We start from the raw sequence: 25,795 nt of genomic DNA, 5'->3' as shown, positions 1-25,795 counted from the left end.
AACAACTCTTTTTTGACAACTTTTTGATAACGTATACGTGACAATTTATGATTGATCCGGTTCAAATATTTTTTTAAATATAAATTCAAACAGACCAATCAAATGATGACACGTATCTTATTGTCAAAAAGTTGTTAAAAAAGAATTGTCAAAATATATTATTCGAGAGAAAAAAAAACTTTGGTATAAAGAATTTGTGGTAGTTTAGCAAAGTAGTTCCACTTTTAAGTTTGAAGTGTGCATAAACTTTTGTCTCATTGATAAGAATTGTATTGAACAGAAGGAAGATTGTGAACTATGAAATAAGTGTTTTCAAAGCAATTCTTAGTAGCAAAGACAGTTTTGTTTATTTTAAAATCTTAGTGACCTAACCTAACTAGAGTGACCTAACTACCAACTGAAAACTTGTTCCTCTTTCTCTGTCTTCATTCAATTCAAATAATCAAACAAAAAGTCATAGTCATATTTCCCTTTCTTCCTACTCTTCTTCTTCATCTACCACCCTTCATTCTTCTTCCCTCTTTCCATTCTCCCCAATTTCTTGCCTTTCCTCTCTACACTTTTTCAGGTCCGTCTGCTTCCCATTTTCTATTTTCTTGCCTTTCATATCAACTTGCCAAACAAACTCTCAAATTACAACAAAAAACATAACTTTGTCTTATTTTGGACTATTCATTGAACATGGTTCTTTTCCACTGAATTCCTTTTTTCAAAGTTTAGTTATTTATTTACTTTTTGTGGAATTGGGTTTCAAGCTTCTACTGAGTTCTTGCTCAAGTTTTTTCCTTTTTTGTGATTCAGCAGCAATTAAAATTCCCAGAAGCATAGTTTATCTTCATGATCTTATAAGGGATGCATTTTCTCATTTATACTTAAGGTTTTCGATTTGATGTTGGGACACTAAGCACAGAACAAACAAATATTTATAACCTTGTGGCTGATTATTATTGATCACCATTTTTGTGACTATGGCTATCCTAATTTGAATTGGTGGAAAATGAGGAATGAAAATCACTTCACACGTGCTTTGCAAAATGCGGAAAGGTTGTAAGTGGAGGAAGAAACTCCTTTACATTACAACCACAAATCCTGGCCCTCATTATTGCACCAAAGCAAGTTGGAAGTGATTTTTGCCCACTACAATGAGGATAAAAGATTTGAACATTTCTTCTGTCTAACTCCATTTCATTTCCCTCATTTTCCACATGCTCAGACAACCATTGTCCCCATATGTTTGGATTCTCGTTAGATGATCCACGTTGATATGCTGGCTAATGTTTGGATTTACATGTTAAGTTTCCTCTCAAGAAATTGATTTTGCCTCTAAAATTTATTTTTGGAGCTGAAATAGTTATTGAGTTTTACTACTGACATACTTTTAGAATTAAAACATCTAAACATGAACCATATTACTTCAAAATCAATTGCAACTAACTGTGATTCTTTTTTAACTGTTTTTTCTATGACATGGCATCATCTGTAGTAAATGGATTTTTTAAAGGGTTTATCTTGCAATTTTAACTGATTGTGAAGCACAATTTCAATCCGGAACATTATTACTTGCTACTGACTCTCTTTCTGTGAAGATAAATAGAAGCATGATATGTAGATGAAAATATGTCTCTGCTTTCTACCTGGAGATAGAGATAGCTAAGTTTGGTTTGAATAGGTTCTTCAAACAAAGTACTTACTTTCTCATATCTTTTGCTAGCTCCCTTTAACCTATCTCTTCACCATGTCAAGTTTGGAGGAACCACTTGGTCTTGACAAATTGCCAAGTATGAACACCATTGATAGGATTCAGAGGTTCTCACATGGAGCTTGCCGTCCCAGGGTAGATAACTTGGGCATGGGAAACTGCTGGATTGAAGGACGAATTTGCAGCACATCTAACAGCTGCAAGTGAGTCATATATTGCAACTCATGTTAGAGACTGATACATTTCGTTGCTCTATAATTCAACCTTTATCACTTTTCATTGTATAGTCTTTGATTTTTACCTGCCTACTATATCACAATACCTTGCATTTTTATGTAGTGAAGATGATGAAGAATATACAGCAGAGACATTCCCATGGAAAAGACAAACAAGAGACTTATCCCAAGATAACTCCTTCACTCAGAAGGCTGTGACCAAAGGGAGGAAATCAATGAAATTTGGGATGACTGATGATTCATTCTCTGATAGCCAAAGCAGTCCAAAATGCCATACCAAAGATTTGCAAGGTTTGGCATATAAGGTAATTCAGTGGCTGCTGCATTATTTTTAGTGTTCTTTGTTCAAGTTTTCAGCTACTAACTTCTGCCTCTTTGTGTTTCCAATTATGTAATATATATTCTAAACATTCTGTTGTCAGTTTGTTTTATTACATTTATTTTTCTGGTAATTAGCTTATGTTCAATTTTTAATTGGATAATGGCTTTATGCAGTTTCTGAACTGTATACCAAAGTTTGTTAAGATAGTAGAAGTTGGTCCAAGGGATGGATTACAAAATGAGAAGAACATTGTGCCTACAGATGTAAAGATTGAATTGATTCATAGACTAGCTTCTACAGGGTTATCTGTTATTGAGGTTACAAGTTTTGTGTCTCCCAAATGGGTCCCACAGGTACAACTGCTTTACCTTATTTGTGGTAAATAGATATTGATGATTTTAAAGAGTGCTGGGTTGAGTAAATTTGTACCAAAGTGCTTGTATCTGAAATTAGTTCTGAATCACATGGATCATGTGGAGGCTTTTGGATGGCTTCTGTTGGATAAAAGTCATTCAATTGTAGAAAAAACTAGTTCAATTATAGAAATCTGAATGACTTATTCCATTCCATCTGATTTTAAATCATTGTGTTTCTTTATCTTATAGTTGGCTGATGCAAAGGATGTAATGCAAGCAGTAAATAACTTAGGGAGCATCAGAATGCCAGTTCTGACCCCTAATTTAAAGGTACAAATATCTTGATAAAACCATAAACCGTACGATTTATATTCAGATCTGTGACATGTTACATTTGTAGGGTTTTGAAGCTGCAGTAGCTGCTGGTGCCAGAGAAGTTGCTGTTTTTGCATCAGCTTCTGAATCATTTTCAAAATCCAACATTAATTGTAGTATTGAAGAAAGTCTTGCTCGTTACCGAGCTGTTATTCGTGCTGCTAAACAACTCTCAATTCCTGTTCGAGGGTATGCCTTTAATTTTCTTCTTCATCATTCTAAGATTACATCATATGCTATCACTGTCTGCTTCAATATCGGTAATGGGTAAAACCTCTCAAAAGGTGGCAAGGCCAAGGTCAAATTCCAGTAGTTGGATGCATGAAAGTGTCATATCATATCAGTTGATATTGTAGATTTTTCTGACACAACATTATTTCTCAATTCTCTTATTCCACATGACAAACAGTTTCTTTACATTGAAATGTGATAGGTATGTATCATGTGTTGTTGGATGCCCTGTAGAAGGACCAATCCCTCCCTCAAAAGTGGCATATGTTGCTAAAGAACTTCATGATATGGGTTGCTTTGAAATCTCCCTTGGTGACACAATTGGAGTTGGCACACCAGGTAACAACTTAGATGAGTTCTGAACTTTGGAAGTTTAAGCAATCTATGCTTGATAGACAAGATTCTCTATTATTGTAGACATCCTGCGTATAAACTTGATAAGGTTGATGAATGTAAAACCAAGTGTCTTTTTTCTGTCTTTTACTGAGAATGTTATTGGTTTCTGGTATATTATCTTTGTACTTGTATTGTGTTGTGTTCAGGAAGTGTAGTTCCTATGCTTTTGGCTGTGATGGCTGTTGTTCCAATAGAGAAACTAGCTGTCCACTTCCATGACACTTATGGCCAATCCCTTCCAAATATACTTGTGTCCCTCCAAGTAAGTCCTCAACTAAATTTCTTGGTTTGACCTTTCACTGTGTAAAACTTGTTGAGTTTATTAGTTGTTTCATTATGATTGTTTGAGAAAGAATAAGAAAAAGGAATACTGGTGTAAATGTATGACAGTTATGACAAACTAGTGTTAGTCCAATGTAGCATGGACCACAACCTCATTACATATGTAACATTTTTTGGTTATGGTTTAACTGTATATTTTTCTTCACTTGCAACGATAGCATGCAGACATGCCATAGATGAATTTAATTAGTAATTTGATTTCTATATTTAAGTCATTTACTCGGTTTGATTTTTAGATTTTTGTTTATTCAATTTAGTCCTTATTTTTTTGAAAAAGATTCAATGAAGTCTTTATTTTTGTAAAAAAGACTCGACGTGAATTCTATTAAATTGATATTAATCAGGTTTGAAGATATCATGAGTCAAAATTTAAGTCTGTCATAAATCAAAATCTGGATCATCTTCTACTTGAAAAGTATCGTGTGTCAAAATCACACAGGTTCAAAGATAGAAGATGACTCTAATTTTGACATGTGACAGACTTAAATTTTGACACGCGATACCTTCAAAGATGTTAAGAAAAGGAATAATAATTTGTGTGTGAACAGATGGGAATTAGCATAGTGGATTCATCCGTTGGTGGGCTTGGTGGATGTCCATATGCTAAAGGAGCTTCTGGAAATGTTGCGACTGAAGATGTTGTGTACATGTTGAATGGAATTGGTGTGAAAACCAATGTTGATATTGGAAAACTTCTGTTAGCTGGTGACTTTATCAGCAGCTATTTGGAAAGGCCTTCAACTTCAAAAACTGCCATTGCCTTGAACCGAGTTACAACTAATGCCTCCAACATACCATCATGATTCATCTTCTTAAATTTACCTTCAAAGGAATATTACATTATCACTTCATCACTGCATACATATATGATGTTCCTTTCTTCTTCTGCATGCTACTACCAGAGGAATAACATATTCACTCTGGAATCACTTTGGATGTATTGAGTATGGTTAATCTTTACAGTAAATAATTGAAAGTTTAATTCAAAAGTAGTCTCACAAATGAGTAATTTTATTATGTATGAAATTTTAACAATTCTAATTCACAGATAATAAGCTATCAGATTGTAATAAATATATTGAAGAATTCGTATTACTATTTATTCGTGTAGGATGTACAGGTGTTTACTATTGGGTTGTGTAGAATTTCATCAAATTCATTATTCAACACACATTTTAATTATATTTTTCATACATTTTGGGTGAGTTGGATTTAGTTGGAGTAAGATATTGAAAAAATTTCTTATGTTTTTGTTAAAAATTGTATTTTTCAAGTATTTATCTAATTAAAAAAATATAATTCTCAATAAATCAAATCATAATAAATTTGTCAATTTAAGACACATTAAAAGTATATTACAATCGATCCATAAAATAAATATAGAATGAGTGTGAAAGTTAAAAATAAGTCAATTAAATTTTGTTCAATTTTTTGGTGAATCAAAATTTTATAACCAGACCTATCACACAGGTTAATGAATTTGTAAGTTAATCCACTCAAGATTTTTTTAATTTATTTTTCATATTTATCGCATTAGAATTAAATACATTGACTCGATTTGTTATTTTATAACATTATTTAATAGTAGCAAAATCAAATTATTCACTTATTTTGTCAAACATTACTTATTATAAATATAATAATTAAAAATTAAAATGTCAACTTATATAACTTAAAAAACAAATAAATTAAACATTACAATTATTATTGAACATCTTTTACTTTCAAATATATTAAATGGTTAATCTACATAATTTGAAATAATAAATAATTATAATAAAAAAATTGTAAAAATATAATAAAAAAAACTAATAAATAATTATTATTTTTTAATCTGACTGAAATCCATTTAACATATGAATTAACTTTGATGAATCTAATTTAACCCATATTCAAAAAAAAAAACTAAAATTTTTCTAATTCACTCAAACTTGTATAGAATGACTTACGGGTTGACCCTTCTTAACATCTCTAGTCAACAAATAGGATCATTTGTATTAAACACATCACTCAAATTAAAAATAAGTTAATTTAGATGGGTGGAATTTTAACCAATAATAATTAAACTCATATTTATTTAATTGGATTTGATTAATTTCAAACCAAATGAACATGACATTACCAACCAATTATGCACAATAATAAATTGTAGTATTGTAATGGTTGAAAATATGTTTGCATTTTTAAGTAATTAAACTATACATCAATATTGAATAAAAATGATTTAGTTTTAAGAAACTAAAAAAACAAATGAGTTATTATATTTTTATTACAATAAAACTAGCCATTAAGATTGCACAAATATATTTAAATTTAATTTAAACTACGATATAAAACTATTTTTTAATTATTAACAACTTCCATAAAAAGATTAAAGGGTAGATTAAAATATGTGAAGCTAAAAGGATCAAATGTATTATTATTTTTAAATTTCTACAACAAAGTTGTTAATTATTTAGGGAAATTGAAACTAGGGTTCTTTCCGTATAAACTTTAGAAAAGCAAGAAAAACATAGTTACCCCTTTTATGAGCATGCTGATAAAGAAATTTTAATCTTTGACAGTGTTGGTCTTTTTGAAATACGAAACTGTAGTTTGTGTCATTGTGTGATGATGTTCTTGGTAGCTCGTGACAACACGAATCTGACAACACTCATAGGATGATTTCATCCTCCTACGTATCATGTCAATCCTAAAATAGTAATAATACAAAAACTTCATGCCCATGCCATCATGTAGTTCTTGCTCCTTCAACTCTGCAAAATTTACCATGCAAATTCAAATTATCTGTATAACACTCACAAAACCTAATTATGACATTATCAAAGACAAAGCTAACTCATGATGATGAGGGACACCAGCACTCTCAAAGTTCAACTTAGCAAAATCATCATCTTCTCATCCTGTTAAGTCTTCAATCACAGCAGACACATTTATTGAAAATCTAAGTGTGAGTCTAAATTTCAGATTGGATAGAAATGAAAAAGTATAGTACTATATAAAAATGAAAGACCTATTGTCTTGAGATTTTGGATAAACAGTAGTGTCAATCTCTTATATAATCAGGTTCAGATCGAATTGGTATTGTGTCTTTCCGATGATAGACCCAACAATATTTTCTTCTTCTACTTCTTTATTTTTTCTTCTGTCAAAAGATTAAAAAAAAAACATGCAATTTGTTGAGTACATGAGGGTATGATTAAGGCAAGGAAATAAATTGGTGGAGAAGCAAAATGAAATAATGAAGGTTTCTTTTTTACTTTTCTTTTGGTACCCTTTTTTACCAGTCAAAGCCATGGCTTCCCTTTACCATAATTGGAATCTCAAATGCTTCTACTTAGAATAAATGTCATGATTTCTTCGTCGGTCATGGCTCCTGCAATGCATGGGACCTTTCGTGTTGTTAGAGGCAATTCCATTCCAAAATAGCAGTCATTTAATACCATTCTACTTGTTTGAATTTGTGCACCATATGTTCTTGTTCTTGTATTTAAGATTAAGTTTTATTATATTCGTTTCCTATGAGATGAAATTATTAAGATCAATTATTGTATTCAAAGGATTATTCTTTTAGACTTTAGATATTCTTCACATCGAAAGTTTTGCAATATAAATCTATTGGTAATATATTTGTAAATAACATTTATTTACGATAAATCATAATTACCTATAAATTTTAACTATTATCTACGTTTGATGATAAGTAATTGATTTTTTCTTCTAGCGAATTTTATCATTAAAAATCTTATTTTAAAGATAAAAAAATTTCAAATTCCAAAATAAACAATAATTAAACTTTATTTAAACGAATTTAAAGTTGAAATAATATTTTTTTATTTTGACTAAAAAATATACAGTAACATTTACTTTATTTTATTTTTTTAGTGTCATATGCCATTAGATATTTTATTCATAATTTTAAGGAAAATTTATTTATAACTTATAGTGTTACTTTTCAAAAAATCCTTGATAATATTTTACCCATTATTAGTTAATTAAATGTAGAAAATTGTATGGATAACTTGGATATTTCCACTACTATATATCCTACGATGTTAAGAATAAAATAGAATCATAATGGCATATACTAAGTTCTAAATGATAGGAGTATTTTCAAGAGTTCCTTTAATAAAAGGGTATTATTTTATGGTGACTTACCTTGAAATTGGAGAAAAATAATATATCTTTAATTCAAAAAACTCATATTTTCATGAGAGTTAAATTGAGTTATTATTTTTTATAAGAGCATGTGAAAATTTCTAGATACGTTTGTGTTTCATTCTAAGGGCATGGGAAAGAATGACATGTCTCTGCCATGTTCATCAATTCCCATTTTCCAATAGAGATTACAGAAATTCATGTTTAGATCCTAGTGAAATATATATACTAAGTGTTATAAAAACCATGGCATCACATTCAACTAAAATGAAAAGCCAAAAGCTTGTAATCTAGAAAAGTAGATTTTTCAGCAAATTTGTGTAAGTTTTTCTTGTCTTAAAGCCAAGGGTGCCATTCACCAAGAGAGTCAAACAAATATAAAAATGGCCACAACCAAAAGCCATGAAAGTTTCCACTTTTGTAAAGTTAGTAAAGACAACATCATTCTTTGTAAGAAAAAGATTCATGTGCTAGTTATTAACACTTTCATGGCTTATATTTGTCAAACCCCCCACCACTTTGACCAAATTATATCCTTCTACTGTTCAATCTCAAAATAATTATAAGTATATATGTTCTTGTGACTTACATGTGCTAGAATGAGCCAAAATTAACTTAATTAGTGTTCTTTGCAAAAGATTATCTCAGAACCTAAGATCTAGTGTAGCATTTGATCATGCTTCTAATATGCTGCAGCATCTTTTGGAATTTTGTTGTTTGCAGTCTGATATGGCATTATGATCACAGCTAATTGTTCTTTGTTTAATGCTTAAAATCTTATTTCTCCAGTACTTTTGGTTGGTTAGTGGATTCCACCACACTTATTGAAATTTACACCTGATAGATTACTACTATATGGAGCCAAAAGGTACATCAGAGACAATTAATTAAAATGAAAGCAACTTAGTATTGCATATATATGAAGTAAAAAATATGAACAAAATTACCTGATAAATGAATAGTCAAATAACACTAAACCTTTTTTTATAAGATCATTGTTGAATTTCTTCTCTTTTTAACCTATTATATACATGATGAGTTTCTGCATAATTGTGATCACATCACAGAAGATAAAAGAAAAACAATATAGTGATGATTTATTTGATAAACTGACTTAGATAGATATGCAATGATATTATTCAAGTTCAAAGCTCTCTCTCACACACATTCATGCAGTGAAAAAATATGGATACATGAGCCATAATAAGTGATCAGAAGAACATCACCTAAGCTCCAACAAAAATAGCAAAAACTCTCTCTCTCTCTCTCTCTGGTCCATAGTTGTTTCCCAAGTAAAAAGCATCAAAACACACTCTGCAACATATTTATTTATTTATTTGCATTTAGGCACCAACCCCTATGCTATGCTATGCACATTCATTGACTCACACCTCTCATTGACAATCCTCATTTTCAGAGCTCACACTTCAAGGTTCTTCACACCATACAGCAAAAAGGGCCACCCTCCTTCAAAACTGTAACTTTACTTCCCTTCCCTTCTTCTTCTAACCTTTATTTTTTCTTTCTGAGTGTTTCTAGTGACACCCTTTTTCAATCTCATCCAAAAGAAGCTGATTTTGTTTCTTACTTTACCGGGTTTTGAGCCAATTATAAGCTTCTCATGCACCATCTGCACCTAAGTGAGAGCATGAGGTTGATCAATCTACCACCTTGTTTCTCATTCCTACTGTTGATTCTGTTCTTGTCCATACTCTCTTCCTCTGCTGCTGAAGGGTATGCAGAATCTCAAAGCCTTACAAATGAACCTTTGTCAAATCTCAGCTACCTTAATGATAAAGGAGGTTCCAGACAGAATAATGGTGAAGCTGTTCTTGCTGATGAGAAAAGGATAATCTACACTGGTCCTAATCCTCTGCATAACAGATAAGTGCAGATTTTTAGCTCTAAAGGGTCTTCTCTCTGTAATTTGTATATATACATATATAATTTTTTCTCTCTTTCTTTTCTTACTTGTTTTCTTGTTCTTTCTGCCATTTCTTTTCTTGAGAGAGTCTGTCACTTATTTTTCATACACCAGTTTCTTCTGGTGTACTGACAATAACAATGTGTAAGAATCTTATGTTTAATTTGGCTAATTGGTTTTTAATTCCATAATTCTTTTGGACTGAAGTTTAATTTCTGTGTACAGAAAATGGGAAGGATTTTTCATTTTTTGTGCTGTTAACTGGTCATTTTAATAGTAAATTTTAAGCAATTATGGTAAAAAAAAGTTAAATAAATTATCACAAAAGACAATTCCTAGTTAACTGAAAATGAAAATATGTGTAAGTTCTTGTATTATTTTTTTTACTCTTAGTTGCATTAATGAAAATGAAAATGAAAAAAATAGGAGATGCAATGTTTGCATCATGGATATCTGGGTTGCATTAATTGCTTAATTGCTTACGTTAAGTGTTAGAAAATAATCACATTGGCACTTTTTTATTAATCTATTAAAAAATATTAAAATTATAAATGTCTGTCTAATTAATTACTTTAATGTATGATTAATAAGAAAGTTCAAATCAAATGTACTATTGAATTTATTAAGATTAATAATCTTCTGAAGCAAGTCTTGTTAATTTTGTGAAGCTACAGAATTTTACAGAGATTTATAATTGTAATTGAAACAAGAGAAAACAAATAGTGAAGGTGGAAATGTCTTCCAATTTATTTCTGTCGTATCAAAGTTTTCCTTTATTGAATTAAAGTTTAAGAATGGATATTAATTATTTGTATCATCGTCTCCCAAATATAAAAATTTATCATTTTTGTTGATAATAACTGACAAGTACATTTTATAGAGACTGAAATTAAAAAAAAAAAAAACATTAAGCGACATTAAAATTATATATAATTAATCTATTTTTATGGTAACTATAAAAATCATTTTTTATTTTTATTAATATATTAGGATAATTTACAAAATAAGTTTTACATCATGTTTTAGAAAGTTCTAAGAAATATATTTATAACACAAATGGAATTTAAAATTAAAAAAAATGTCACGAAAATTTTTTTAGTTTAGTTTTTTTCTTCAAATCAATCCAAACTGAACTATACATTTTTTTATGTTTAGTTTGAATATACTTAAACATAAATAAATTAAGATAAATCACACTATCTCTAAGAAAATTTTATTTAGTCTAAGAAAATAAATATTAAATGATATTTCACAGAATAATTAAAACAAAATTAAAAACATTTTCAATATTATATTTTAATTAAAAATTTGATTTAAAATTAGATAAAATTCAAATATATATCCTTCAATGTTAATCTTGTAGTGTGTAGTTATTTTTATTAATTCATTACAACAAATAACAAAAAGAGCTTTTATATGTTCTTGAATTAAAAAAAAAAAAGTTTTAATTTCATAGACGGGAGTTGAATAGGGATATCCATGAAGAAATTAGCAAAATGTATTGTAACATCTTAAAATATAGTATAAATATTATAAAAGAGTTATCACAGTTTTTAATAAAATAATCAGTCAATAAGTAGAAATATAAAGTTATTTACGGTCCTATAAAAGAAATTTTATATACGGACCAACTTAAACAAAACTATATACAAAGAATTAGTTTAAAAGATAATTAAGTATCTATCGTCCCTCCATCTAGAGTCTATTCCATAGTCACATCATCACCCCTGCTCACACCCATCGGATGATCATAGCCAAAACAGGAACATGAAAAGATAACAACATAATATAACAAAAGGACAAGCTAGGTACAAAACAATTCATATGACACTTAATACATTGCATACACGAATCATATATATAACATGAATCAAACCAAACATCTTAACATGCAATGACCTAGACTGGACTATCCAAATTTAGTATGAATGTCGAGCTATGGCAGATTGTGCATTTGTGATGGCCTCTACTATTTTGCAACGTCATTGCCAATGGGTTTCATCCTATCACACTCAAAAGGTTAGTATGTACCGCATCTTAGGTCATACTGGAAGCATCTGAACTAAGACATCTTGTTACTCTTACTACATGTGTCAATCTTCTCTACTTGAGAATAAATGACCACTAAAGTGTTAAGATAACCATCAAGATTAGCTTCTTGCATTCATGCTAACAATATTTGAAACATTCAATAAAGGGTTCCTCCTTGGAACTCAATTTCCATAATTTTCATTTCCATATACAATTAAACATATTTCTACATATATCACCATAGAAATCATAATAAACCATTACACATATGTCAAAGAATCCAAAACAATGCATCAAAAAACACAAAACACCCTAAAACTGAAAAACCTAAAAATTTGGCTCATGGACGCTCAGGACCTAAAAAAGGGGAGCTTAGGCATCAAACTTGCTGGAATGGGGCGCTTGGGGGCACTCTGGGGCGCTTGAACGAGTTCTTCTCGCAAAAAGGGCTCCCAAGGGGCGCTTAGTTGGCGCCCAACACGACAACAGATTCTAAAACACTTCTATTTTGACTTTAGTTACCCTCTACCCATACTTGAATGGTTCTTACAACCTCTTAAACACTGAGAAACATCTAAAAACAGACTTATAGTTCAAATTGACCACTCCAAACCAAATTAACCATACTAGACTTCCCAACCTCATTTATACCAATTTCTTAACCAAATTTTGTAACAAACTGCATGAACAAGTCATAATAGACCCAAACACACACCTCAAGACTTCAGTCTCCTCACAACATCTCAACTTTCAATTTCCACTATCTAAACCCCTAGAACGTACCAAAATGTGCTAAGAAACTCAACTTATTAAGCAATTACCACTTCCACATCAGATTTTTCTTATTTCAATCTTCTATACAAGTCACATATAACCTAATAAACAACCTCAACCTAAAACTTCTGATTTTCCCTTCCAACCCTTATCTCACAAAGTCACTTACCAAAACCTCATTTTTAACCCCAAAACCTACATTTTTTACAACTCAATGTTTCATAAACCCTTCTATCAATTTCAAACTTTAAAACAACATTACAACCTACCATTCATGACAACAACAACATCCAAAACACATTTCAACAGAAACCACTTCTGAAATAATCAATTATACCTTTTTTAATTAAACTAGTATTCACAAAATATCAATAAAACTCTATAAACTCCAAACCCTTGCTTAGAGCTCAAGGAACTTTAAAAATGCCTATAAAATACCGAATTGAAAATGGAATGCCTATAATTGGTCTTCAAATTACCAAAGAAGTAGGAAAATAAACAATAAGACGCATGAATCAAGAATCACTTTACATGATTTTAAATTAAGAACTAAAAAGAAAAAGGAGTCGAAACTTATTTGTTTTATACTAAAAATTGATCAGATAAAAATGGAGATTACTCTCTTATTAACCTTTAGAAATTTTTTATCGTAAAAAAAGAAAAATTTTTACAAAAATAATTTGTGTTTTAAGCAATAAAACAAGTTTAAAAAATTTTATTTATTTTATTAAATTATTTTAAATTTAAAACATTTAATTTTATTATTTTAAAACATATGTCAACACTAATAGTCTATCTTTTTACGTTATTACATATGCTACTATGATTAATAATATATAGAGAGAAAAAAATATAAAAAACATTATTATATATTAGTGTCACCTTTAAACTATTATGTTATATTAAAATGATATTTTTAATATAAATTTTTAATTAAAAGGACCGAATTAAAATTAGAGAATATATATATATATATATATATATATATATATATATATATATATATATATATATATATATTGGAAATTATGTGAAAAAATTAAAAATATTTTTCTCTTTAAATTCTTTTAGACATCTTTTAAAAATTAAATTATAATGAAATTTCAAATTTTAAAATACCCAATAACTAATAAATTTTTATTTATTTTAATATTATTATATTAATAAATATATATATATATATATATATATATATATATATATATATATATAAAATCTGTTAAGATTAATTCTAAACATATATAATTTAACACATTTGGAAACTCTTTCGAAATTTATGAAGTTTTCATACCAACCTAGAGTTTAAGATAATTTTATTATTTAATATATTAACATTAACACACACATATATTATATATATAAATCTAAAAACATCAAAAATATTCTTTAAATAACAATCAATTTTAAAAACAAAAAATAATTAATCATTATAATAATTAATCATTATAATAATAATTAATTAATAATTCATTAAAAATTATAATTAATGATTAATTAATAAAAAAATAATAAATAATTAGACTCTAAATTCATCAATAATAATAACTATCAAGATTTTAACTATAAACTTATTTTATTATTTTACTAATATTTTACAACAATCAATAAAATATGTTTTTATTTTCCATAAGAATAGTAGAAAAGATATTTTTTGATAAAAGGATTTTATTTTGAAAAAAGAAATTTCACAATCAGGAATTCAACCGGGATTTCAAACTGCAATTAAAAGAGAAATATATTATTTATAATTTATAAAATAAATACAAAATCATCACTACATTACGTATCTAAAAGTTAAGAAATTAGAAATATTGATAGCAGGAATATAGGTACTTAAAATTTTATAATTTTATATAATTAATTTGTATCTTATTGAATATAGACACCTTCTCAAACATTTTAATATATTATATAAATTACTGCTAAAATCAGATTATATTATTCTTAACTTTAAAACATTATTTGGTGTTATTTTAATAAAAAAAAATATGCATAATTTATTTGAAACTTTTTTATTCAAAATAAAATATTTTATATTTAACTTAATTCGCACATAAAATTTAGAGTGCTCATACTAAGATACTTAGATTTTATCTTATATCTTAAATTAAATATTCGTAACTGATAGATAACAAATAAGAGATAAAATCTAAAAGACATGGTTATCTTTACATCATCTCTAAACTATAAAGTTATAATAAGGTGATATTATTAATATCCATTTTTAATTGAAAATATCGATTTAAAATTACAGAAAATTTATATACATTTTGTAGTTTTTATTTATAATATATATACATATATTTATTGTAGTTTTTATTTATAAATTTATTTATAAAATTGATGATTTTCAAGTTTTCCACCAATCATAAAGATAATTTATTTGTGAATCGTATAACTATATATAAAAAAGATTTCATTTTTATATTTATATTTGTTTTTCAAATCTATCTTTTAAATGATTTTTTAAAATTAAAATAATGATTTTATTATTATTACAGTTCTTTTAAAATTAACTATTTTTTTATTTGATCGTTTCTAAACTTGATTATTCTTTTAATTATAACTACCTATAAAATAAATAAAATTATAAAAATTATTTATATTAATTTTCATAATTATATATATATATATATATATATATATATATATATATATAGAGAGAGAGAGAGAGAGAGAGAGAGACTTATATATAAGACATATATAAAAAGATTTTTTTATCACATTTATCTTTGAAATGTTATTTTCTAAATTAAAATAATTATGTTATCAATTTTATCTTAAGTTTAATTTTTTTTTTAGTTTCACCGTTTTTTTAAACTTAAGTATTTTTAATTATAAATTTATTTATAGAATAAATAAAAATTATTTACACATAAAATTATAAAAAATATTTATAAGTGACAATAATAATAATTTTATTATTTTTTATTACCATTAAAAAAAGTAAAAAAGTTACAACACATTGTAATTTATTTGTGAATATATACAAAGTAATTATAATCGTGTTAAAAATATGTTTATTCTTATGTCTGAAAATGTTTCTACTCAACTCATGCACATCTTTTTCACTAAAAGTGTGTAGTTTATAAAATAAACACAAAACAAATAATAATAAACAAATGATAAATGCAAGTAGTTGAAACTAAAATTATTATAGTTGAAGATACTCAAACTTTATCTTATTTTATTATTATAAATGTTTCTAAAAGCATATCTTGCAAAGTCAATATACTTAAAATTAAATCTTGTTTAGATAAGTTATTATTAACACATTCAATCAGTTAATAAATAAAAGATAAGATTTATCAAACTTTTTTATTTATAATATCTTCTCCAAACTGTTATGATATAATATCACATAATTTCTTAGAAGATAATTTTTGTTATCTCTAGGATTATTTTTAAGAATTTATAGATTTTATCTTATGATAAGATAAGGTTATCAAAAACTATATATATTCACCTCACCTCCAATTTTCTTGTATATTGAAATTTTCTTCATTGGAGATCAGATAATTTCTCATATTGGCATCTCAGTTCATAAAGTTTGGAGCTTTTGCCTCAGTCATAGACATTTTATTCTGGGTAAGAACAATCTAATAATTTTTACTATTTCAAATGGTCCAATTTCTTTTTCATCCAATGTTTGAAAGCTAATTCAGTTATCTGTAGTTTTCATCATTTAATTTATCTGGTCTTCATTATTAATCCTTTGAATTTTCGTTTGTTTTGTCTAAAGCAAAACTGGGTCCTTTAATTCAAATTTTTATTTTTTATTTTCTACCATCCAAAAATTAATATATTTAAAATTTGAAAATGTTTTTTTTTTTCAGTGGCAAGATTGAAAAACAAAAAAAACAAGATTTCTTAATTTTAATTTTGAAAAGTACTGAAATTACAATGTATGATTTTTTTATTGCATGTCCTGAAATTCGGTGCCAATGCATGATTTTTATGGACATATATATTCTAGAGTGTAGACTCCTAATAAGGGTGAAAGGATAATAACTCCACTATATTTATTTCCTCATATGACCTGTGACAACATAGGAATGTCTTATGTCATAGGTAAGAGGAAATTGACCAAACATGCATTAGCATTATTTTTTGTCATGATGAAATTCTTTTAGTTTAGTTAATTGTTTGAATTTGAATAACTCTATGGACCAAAGATGGTTTTACAAAGGATAATAATAATTTGACAACATTTTTTTAACAACATTTTAACACAATCTATATGTCATTATGTGATTGGTCCAAAATTATTTCAGAATCAATAATAATAATCATAAACACCAGCATGAACTAATCACAGAATGAGACACGTAGATGATGTTAAAATGTTGTCAAAGTATCATTATCTTTTTACAAAAGGTACTTGCTTGCTTTTTTGGGTGTTGATATTGTTGTCAAAAAATTAACTTTTGTGAAGAGTATTTTACTCTTATAAAGGATATGAAATGATAGTAAAATGGTGTTTAATAACTTATTCCTTGTTATTGTGATGTTTTGGTATATTCTGTGATATGTTCAAGGGGGAGAACATGAAGATAAATTATAGGCTTGGTGCATTATTTAAGATTGTTATTAAGAAATCATAAGAAGACAACAATAGGGTCAAGATGAAAAGCAAAGATCGTGAATTAAGTTGCTTAGAATTAACATTAACTTGCTTGAAATTTATGAAATGCAGCATTAATATAAGGCCAACGCAGAAAGAGACAGAAGAGCAGAAAAACTCCATCAAAAGCGATTCATTTAATTCAGGTAGACCTTTGAACTTTGAAGATTACTTTGAAAGATGACAACAAAGTTCCTCAAATATATATAACTCAAATCCCTTCATTTCAGGAACAGCAATCCCTACTCAAAACACAAACACATACACACAACCTTGTACCATTTCCTTATAAGGTTTTGTGTTGTGTGCGAAACATGACGGAAATATCTTTTTCGAACGAGTCATGCTACATGAGTGCATGTAGTTTTGGCCAAGAGATGTGGTTCTACAGTGAACCAACTAGTCCTAACAGGCTCGGACTGAGATCACCCTTTGATTCTCAAACACACTACACAACACCAACGGAAACAGAATACGAGGATTCAGATTTCACTGGGGATGAGTTTGAATTTGAAACCAGTCGTAGATTCAATGTTAGTGTCACTGACTTGGACTCTGAGATAAACCAGAAGGATGAGAAGAACCCTTTTGGTGATTCATTGCAGACTATGGCATTTGCTGATGAGCTTTTCTGTGATGGTAAAGTCTTGCCACTGATGCCACCTCTCAAACTTCCTCCCAGGCTTCAAAAATTTGAAGTTGGTAGCATTTACAGACCAAAACTGGCGTCTTCAAGGTCCTCGGGATCGGTGTTTAGACTTCGGCTTTCACGGCATAGTTTTCGGAACGATGACTCTGATCCCTTCATGGTGGCTTTGAAGAAGGTCAGAGGAGAAAATAGAACAAATGCAAGACATGTTTTCAGGAGGAGTAGGTCACTTTCTTCATTCAGAAGTTTCAGACACAAGTTTAAGAAAAGTGTGAGAGTAACAAAGTCATGTCAACTTGAGTCACATTGTAGTGACAAAGCTGAACTAGTTTGTGAGCTTGACAAAAGGCCATTGAAGGAAGTATCGGGACGAACGTATATGCTGTCTGAGTCAAAAGGATTGGTGTTTGCTAGAAAGGTGAGACTAGTGGCATCAATTTCAAAACTTGGTATGGCAACAAAGAAAGATGAGGGGAAAAGATGTGGGTTTTGGAGAAGGAATAAGAAGAGGGAATGCATAAAGAAGTTTTTGTTTCGGCTTCGTAACTTAGGAAAAGCCAATGCTCAAAGCAAGTTAGAAGATAAAATGGAAGCACAGGAGAGACCACCTTCGGTGAGGAAACTTGACTTGGAAGCTGCGACATCAACAGAATCAAAGCAATGTGATAGAGATCCAAGAACAGCCAAGTTGACAAAAAGGAGATCGGTATGCCACAGGCCAAAGATTTTTCCCTGCTTGGGTTATGAGGACGAAAAGTGAAGTGATTCAATCATACAACGTCTCAGTAGAATATAGAAGTTAGCTGAAATGAATTATGAAAATTAAAGTTTTGTAATTCGTTCTTTTTGTGTAATAGCTTTGTTGTTGGATTTTGTTTCTACTTAACCATTTTATACTGTCTTGTAATTGTAAACCCTATGGTAGCAATGCTATTCAGAAATTGGTTATGTATATCTATTTTTTTCTGGAGTTTTTCTCAAGTGAATTTGCATATATAACAATCTGTATACTCCCTTTGTAGCCCTTTTTCTTCTTATATCCAAAAGAGAAACCAGTTTGCGTATAGAGAGAGTGAACTTTTTAGGCATGTTGTTATCTGATTTCAGCGCTTACTAACTTGAGAAAAGCAGATAGGTTTTAATTTAATCTTCTATATGTTGTGGAATGAATGTTCTACAGCAGTAGTGCATAAATGAGTAATTTACATTGATTAAAATCACAGGCTAAAGTTGAGCATGAAAAAAAATGTATTAATAAAAAGGGGGGGAAGTAAATATAGGATAGTCTCAAACACTCATTTGACTGAATGAGAATCCTATATCCCATTTTCTCTAATGCAGAAGAACCTGCCCTGCCAATGCCCGAGAAGAATGCTAGTCTTGCCATAATGCTATGTGGAAGATTAATCTGATTAATCCAAGGTTTCAGAAGGCCAAATGCTTTTCCAAAGAGAAATCTCAGCCTCGCTCTTAAGCTTTCTGATTCCCCCATAAAAGCCATCTGTTTCATTTCCTTCTTCTCTATGATCTTTTCTACTGATACTTGTCTTCCTCCACCGCGAGTCAGGAGTGTACTGATTGAACTCTAGCACCACCATGTCTGCAACCAACACATAGTGTCAAATAAACCATATTTGAATCCTAAGAAAGAAACGTAAACATACAAAAAGCCTTATGCCATGACTCAAAAAATTGACATGTTCAGTTTTCATTTTGGCCCAACTTATATTTTTTTCAATATTCGTGGAGAAAAGCTTTTGATGGTATGTATGACTGTGTGGTCCACAGCATCAAATAGTCCACTCCAAAACTTCATAACAAAAACAGACAGGAACATGTGTAAAAACCGTCATCATGCTTGCACAAAATGATGAAAGAATATGACAACAGAGTTTATCAGAAAAAAGTTCTGTCAGAAAGATAACAGCTAAAAGCAATGTGTAATCATGGCCAGGAAGCAATGTGTATACACAAGGAGGCACAGATTAGTGTTTTGCATTATTATTCTCCTGTTGATACTGTTATATATTGTTAAGGGAATGCTAAATGGAACATCAAATTGGGTAGCTAAGTAGAGGTTGTGGATTATTCTGGTCCTATCAGATAATGGAAGCAAACTTTTGAAGCTTATAGTGACCGTGGTATCCCCACATTACATAAAAGGAAAACAGAACCTACAAGAGAAACTAATTTAATTTTGTTTATTTTAACATAGTTGGCCATGAATGTATCCACTGAGACATAAGTTATCAATGTGTTGGTGGAATAATGACATGAGGACCATGATATGTCTAGGGGACCAATCATATACCATAGCTGGTGGTCCAAATTTTGATATATTATCAGGAAAGGAACCTAGCCCAAATTGTGGTATGCTCTGCCAAAGTGATCTTTACATTCAACTCATTCTTTTCACCATTTGATCTCCACAATGAAAAACATAATGATGGTAAATAACAAAACTTCAAAACATTTAATCCATAAACCAAAATACTTCAACCTTCACTCAATTCCTTTTTCTTCAAAATTCTGCAGGGGTTGTTACCTTTTTTTCCATGTTTAAACATTATTCAGTTGAATCCAAGACAACACAATTCATCTAAATTCTAGAGTCATCCTTTCAATCAATCACTAAATCATATCCTCCTTATTTTGATCTACTGCTCAATTTTACTCAGAAAATAGTTCAACTTGAACTGAGGAACAGAACATTGATTAAATGAATGATAAAAGGTAAAATCTACAGCCACGAAATTATAACTAATGATGAAACACATTAATTTAAAAGGAAAATTCATCAACTCACCACTACTATGACAGCGGCAGTAATTTTCGTTCCCATTGCATAACTCCAAGTGGCCTACAACACCATACCACCAACCTGCCATAAAGATGCATTTCATCACGCAACTATTCAAAGAAAGGGTAATTAATTGTAAACTATGATCCATAAATAAAATTAAGTAATTAGTTTTATATCAAAGATTCAAAATTGAATTCCCCATAAAATTGTATTCATCCAAGTTTTGATTTTTGTCATTCTTGTTTAATGTTTGCTTAACAATCTACAGACTATCTATAATAACAGTAGAAGTAGAAGAACGAGTTGAGTAAAGGAGCAAACCATAAGGAAATTCCTTGTTCCTTCTCCATTGAATCTCTACGTGATCGCCAGGATGCAAATCATGCAGACAATCGGAGACATGAAGATCGTGTGGAGGAGTATCAACAGGTGGTGCTCTTAGCCTTTCCCATGGAATGCCATGCTCTACTGCAACTGCCCTTCTTCCATGTGGTGGATACCTGTAATCGATAATTAATAAATAATTAGGCCACTAGATCTATCCTCTTTTTCTTCCTTTTTTTAATAATCCTTTATTTTCCTTGTGGAAACTCTTCAAAACTTGCGGAGAATTTTTCTTTCAATGGCTGATGATGGGAACAAACATAGAACCACCAAGAATCATGTCCAATTACCTGGCTTGGAAGGTGTCAGTTTGAGGATCATAGCTAAGTTCAGCATCATAGCAAGATAACATAAATCCTACATGGCCATTCTGCAGGCAAAAAGGGAAAAATGTAACTAACTTGTGAGAAAAAACAATAACTTTCTATTCTAGTTAACATAAAAAAGCAAACTTGATTCAGTATTGAGGGTGGCATGATAGAATACAAGTTTTGGATAGGAAAAGGCGCAAAGGGTTAATTCACAATTGTAGATACCTCACGGTTATAGACCTGAGCAGGAAACCAGAAGTCGCCAGTCTCAAGAGCAAGATACCATCTCATGAGTGAATCAGGAGGCAAGTAAGTTGACTGCTTGCAGGTATTATTTGTATCCACCTTGGTTCTCATCCATGAAAAAGGCCAATGAAGGGACACAAGCCTCATCAAGCTCTTCTGCCTGCCATATCTAATAGTTTCAGCATTCCCTTTAGAAGCAACATGCCATTTCCACTCCCTATAAGCAGCTTCACCAATAACTCTACCCCATTTCTGTTTCATGTGCCTCTCCCAGAGGTGATCACTCACACACCTCTCCCTCAAGGAGCGGCAAACACTAGCCATTTGACAAAGTGGAGCTGGAGGGAGCTTTTCAAGAATGCATTCTAACACCAGGTCTGGCAAGTCCAACACTGACATGTTTTGGGAGTCTTCAACATTCTCCACCTTGGAAGTAAGAGCCTTCTTCACTAGAGACATTGCTGTGGGAATTGGACAAGGAAAACAAAGCAAAAAGTGGTTCCTAAACAGCTTAGAGATGGACTTCACTAACAAGTCTTTGTAAAAAAAAGGGGAGATCAACCTGACCTCACCAGCCCATGATGGGAGTGGTTTGAGAGAGAGGAGAGGCTTTAAAAACAGAAAGAAGGAGATGCAGGTGAGAAAGTAAAGTAGCATTAGCACGTAAGATGTCTATCACAGGTCAAGTTCGAGTTTGGCATATACGATAACACAACCTTAATGCCAATTTTGCAACATCAATGGCTATCAAGAGGAAAACCAAAATGGCCTCACTACTTGACACAGATTAATGGCACACCCTCCCTTCCTTGTTGGAAAGAAACACAAGAAGCAAATTGGAACCTTCAAAAGAAAACACCTTTTAAAGATGGGGGTTTTATTGGTTCAATTAAAGCCCACCAAAACCCAATGGTGGGCCTCCTAGGCCGAAGTTAGATCAGAATAAATTAGGTAGACAACCACACGAATGAACCATGGAAATAAACCCACAGTAGCTTAATACTAACTCTCTCTCTCTCTTATTGGCTTCCAATAAAGAGAGAGAACAACACAACCGTGTAGTCAACCTAAACAGCTGTCATTCAATGAAGAATCTGTATACAGTAGTCCTCAGAAGATGGGAACATCAACACAGCAAGAAACGGAGGTGGGGGCACCAAGATCTGATATCAGTTTTATAAGGCCTAGAAATGGAATTGAAAATGAAAAAAGATGGAAGATGAGTCTATACAACAAGAACCAAATATATATATGTATACGTATAAATATATGATAGAATCTCTAAATCTTATTGGTAAGTGAATAAATCTTCTGGGAATATAATTGGCGTGCAGCTAGAATAAAATAGATCTAGCTAGTTGGAAGTTATGCAGAAAGAGGCCCACAGAGCAGCCTCAAGATCCAGAAAAACAAGGGAAGCAAGGCAAAGGACAATCTCTGGGATGGTGGGGAAGATTATGGACAAACAGATACAGAAGAAGAGGATTAAAAAGAGACTCTGGTGAAGAGGATAATGAAGGTGAAGGGTGGTAGGGCCTCCCCTCACTCCACCAAATTCTTCACCTCACCTCAATTATTATCCTCTCTTCTGCAAATGCAATCACACAATATTTCTCTCTCTCTTTTTTTTCTTCTTCTTCTTCTTCTTCTTGTTGTGTTTGTGGGGCAATATAGAGAACAATTGGTGGACAGTGAAAGGAAAAGGCAGAGTAATTTATGCACAAATAATGAAATGGGAGGCTGAGGTTACGTTAGATTTTTGTGGATGCCAAACACATTTCTACTCTTAAACATAGACATGTCATCGCAATCATCCACGGATTTCCACAAAAATATCCATGAATTTTAAACCTTTTTTAATTCCTTCTATCAATAGCACTATTTATTATTATTTTTCTCTGCAAAATCTTGTACAATTTCTTTTTCTTGTTCCAACTTCTACTTGGAGGGAAACGTGTCTGACTACAAAAGGCAACTACGTTGGATAACGTATATAGGACGAGATTCGTTAACGTTAAAGCTGCAGCTCAGGGTTTCCATCCTCTGCAACCGCGTCCACCGTAACAAACATCTTCTCCCACACCTTTTCATTACTTCAATTAAAATATTTGTTCCTTGTTTGGATAATTGGACGGTGCGAAACCCCCACACACACTCTAACGTCAATTTGCGTTGTTGCTTTGCTTAATTACTCTTATCATTGTCACTTTTACTTTTTTGAACGCAAGTTAACAAACACACCCTAAATGTATCTCTCTACACCACTTTCTTTTTTTTTTAAATAATTCAACTTTCTTTTTCCACTCATAAAATTAATTGAATAAACTCATTGCACTAACATTACGTTATTACAAAGTCAAATTTAACTTCAAGTTTCAAATTCAAACTTAAAAAAAAAAGAAAAAAAAATGACTTGTTTGAGGTCAGTTCAAAATAGTGAGTCAATTTAATGCATCACGTGTTTTGAACAATTTATTACTTGGGAAAACACTTTTTTTTCTAAAAAAATTAGTAATTGCTAATTTTAAAATAAATAGAAAATTGACATATAAATACGTTTCATTGATTATATTATTCTTTCAAGAATATAATACGAAGACTGAGTTCACTAATGAAATCTATATACTTCAAAAATTGAACGTGATTTTCTTCTTTAAACATTAATACTACTTTTTACAGATTAGGATAAAGTGTTTTCTTAAAAATTTCTCAATGTTTTAATATATGTTTATGATGTCTATAGCTTCTATAGTAACAATAACAATAATATTAAAAAAAAATCTATATCATTGTTTTAATTATATATCACTAAGCTTTAATTATATATAATTTGCAGAAAAAACTAATATTATAGTTATCTTTCAGTGGACTAAGTATCTTTTTAATTTTTTAAGTTTGGATCATTTTATCTTTTATTTTAATTTAAAAGTAATACTTTGACAGTGATTAACACGAGATAACCATTTATATTTTTTTAATCAAATACTTTATAATTGGAATTCTAATTGTAAAATAAATTGAATAAATCTATATAGGCTTAGGAAGATGAAATCATGAACTAATTATTAGTTGTATTGTCTAACTCTGTTTTGTTTATTTAATTTTGAAAAATACAGGATTTAATATTTAAAATTTAATGATGTTAGAAAGAGAAAATATTGAATTATTGGAGCTCTCACTCTCACAGTTTGGTGATATTGATATTGATATTGTGATTGATGTCTTGGGTGGTCCATCACCTCACAATATTCCATATACAGAGAGAAGAATGAATTATATTATGATGAAGATGATATAACTTTCAAGTCAACTAAAATTTTATATAAATTTTATTTTTAACTCAATTTAAAATAATACGAAAGGCTCTACTTTTTTACCTCTATAATTTAAATTCATAATTTTTAATAATATTTTATAAAAACTTATATTAATTTATATGTGAAAATACAAAGATAATGTCAACATAGAAGAAGAGAAGAAAAAACAAGAGGAACATTTAAGAGAATAACTATGTTCTAAATATATAGATAAACACACCCCAAATAATGAACATCCACATTCAATATTATTCTCACACTATAAAATATTGTGATCATGTCATTGGTTTATGATGCATGAGATATGAAAGGTGTATATATGACATTGGTCCTTGAATAATATGGTTGATATATGGAGCAACCATCATTGTCAAAAAAAAAAATGCTCAATATCTTCACTTTAATTTAATAACACAAAGTATAATTATTTAGCTATAGAGTAGGCATAGATATATAGGTTTAGGTTTAGCCATAGCTATGATTTTAAGCATCACTCACTATACTTTCTTTATGGTCCATGGTGGAGATCATTCATTAGGGTTTTTCTTATTTTTATTTATATTTTTTTAATGATAACTTTGTTTCTTTCTTCTTTTTGGCTGTTCAATATAGACACT

At 29.9% G+C, this 25,795-nt stretch overlaps 3 protein-coding genes across 5 annotated transcripts; 2 read left to right on the top strand and 1 right to left on the bottom strand.

Annotated features, from left to right (window-relative positions):
* Window positions 1–382: 382 nt before the first annotated feature.
* LOC106763107 (hydroxymethylglutaryl-CoA lyase, mitochondrial) lies at window positions 383–5,017 on the top strand. 3 transcript variants are annotated; one of them, XM_014647288.2, is made up of 9 exons: window positions 383–568; window positions 1,712–1,902; window positions 2,039–2,240; window positions 2,431–2,610; window positions 2,863–2,943; window positions 3,014–3,177; window positions 3,422–3,558; window positions 3,762–3,877; window positions 4,506–5,017. In XM_014647288.2, exons 2-9 carry the CDS (start codon window positions 1,736–1,738, stop codon window positions 4,758–4,760), a joined length of 1,302 nt encoding a protein of 433 aa, XP_014502774.1. In that variant the 5' UTR covers window positions 383–568; window positions 1,712–1,735; the 3' UTR covers window positions 4,761–5,017. The 3 variants fall into 3 exon arrangements, with proteins under 3 accessions (XP_014502774.1, XP_014502772.1, XP_014502775.1); XM_014647286.2 differs by lacking the exon at window positions 383–568 and adding an exon at window positions 607–684; XM_014647289.2 differs by lacking the exon at window positions 383–568 and adding an exon at window positions 701–1,290.
* An 11,390-nt stretch (window positions 5,018–16,407) lies between these two features.
* On the top strand, window positions 16,408–19,162 carry LOC111241827. Its single transcript, XM_022781917.1, has 3 exons — window positions 16,408–16,432; window positions 17,541–17,614; window positions 17,699–19,162. Exon 3 carries the CDS (start codon window positions 17,783–17,785, stop codon window positions 18,875–18,877), a length of 1,095 nt encoding a protein of 364 aa, XP_022637638.1. The 5' UTR covers window positions 16,408–16,432; window positions 17,541–17,614; window positions 17,699–17,782; the 3' UTR covers window positions 18,878–19,162.
* Window positions 19,163–19,249: 87 nt separating this feature from the next.
* Window positions 19,250–23,660, bottom strand: LOC106765018 (F-box protein At2g26850). The gene is made up of 5 exons (XM_014649500.2): window positions 21,841–23,660; window positions 21,595–21,674; window positions 21,242–21,420; window positions 20,924–20,998; window positions 19,250–19,717 (listed from the first exon to the last, which is right to left on the bottom strand). The coding sequence occupies exons 1-5, from the start codon at window positions 22,516–22,518 to the stop codon at window positions 19,530–19,532; spliced, it is 1,200 nt and encodes a 399-aa protein (XP_014504986.1). The 5' UTR covers window positions 22,519–23,660; the 3' UTR covers window positions 19,250–19,529.
* Window positions 23,661–25,795: the final 2,135 nt, after the last annotated feature.

The sequence above is a fragment of the Vigna radiata genome, chromosome 6, assembly GCF_000741045.1.
Source record: "Vigna radiata var. radiata cultivar VC1973A chromosome 6, Vradiata_ver6, whole genome shotgun sequence".
Lineage (NCBI taxonomy): Eukaryota > Viridiplantae > Streptophyta > Magnoliopsida > Fabales > Fabaceae > Vigna > Vigna radiata.
Note: the sequence above shows the minus strand (reverse complement) of the source record. Positions and strands in the feature narration are given on the sequence as shown.

Coding starts and splice junctions, on each gene's coding strand:
- LOC111241827 (XM_022781917.1), top strand. CDS start 17,783: ATGACGGAAATATCTTTTTCGAACGAGTCATGCTACATGAGTGCATGT.
- LOC106763107 (XM_014647286.2), top strand. Junction 2,944..3,013: donor TTCTGACCCCTAATTTAAAG/GTACAAATATCT, acceptor TTACATTTGTAG/GGTTTTGAAGCTGCAGTAGC. Junction 3,878..4,505: donor ATATACTTGTGTCCCTCCAA/GTAAGTCCTCAA, acceptor GTGTGTGAACAG/ATGGGAATTAGCATAGTGGA.
- LOC106765018 (XM_014649500.2), bottom strand. CDS start 22,518: ATGCTACTTTACTTTCTCACCTGCATCTCCTTCTTTCTGTTTTTAAAG. Junction 21,675..21,840: donor CTCAGGTCTATAACCGTGAG/GTATCTACAATT, acceptor TTTTGCCTGCAG/AATGGCCATGTAGGATTTAT. Junction 19,718..20,923: donor CTGCCGCTGTCATAGTAGTG/GTGAGTTGATGA, acceptor TGTTGGTTGCAG/ACATGGTGGTGCTAGAGTTC.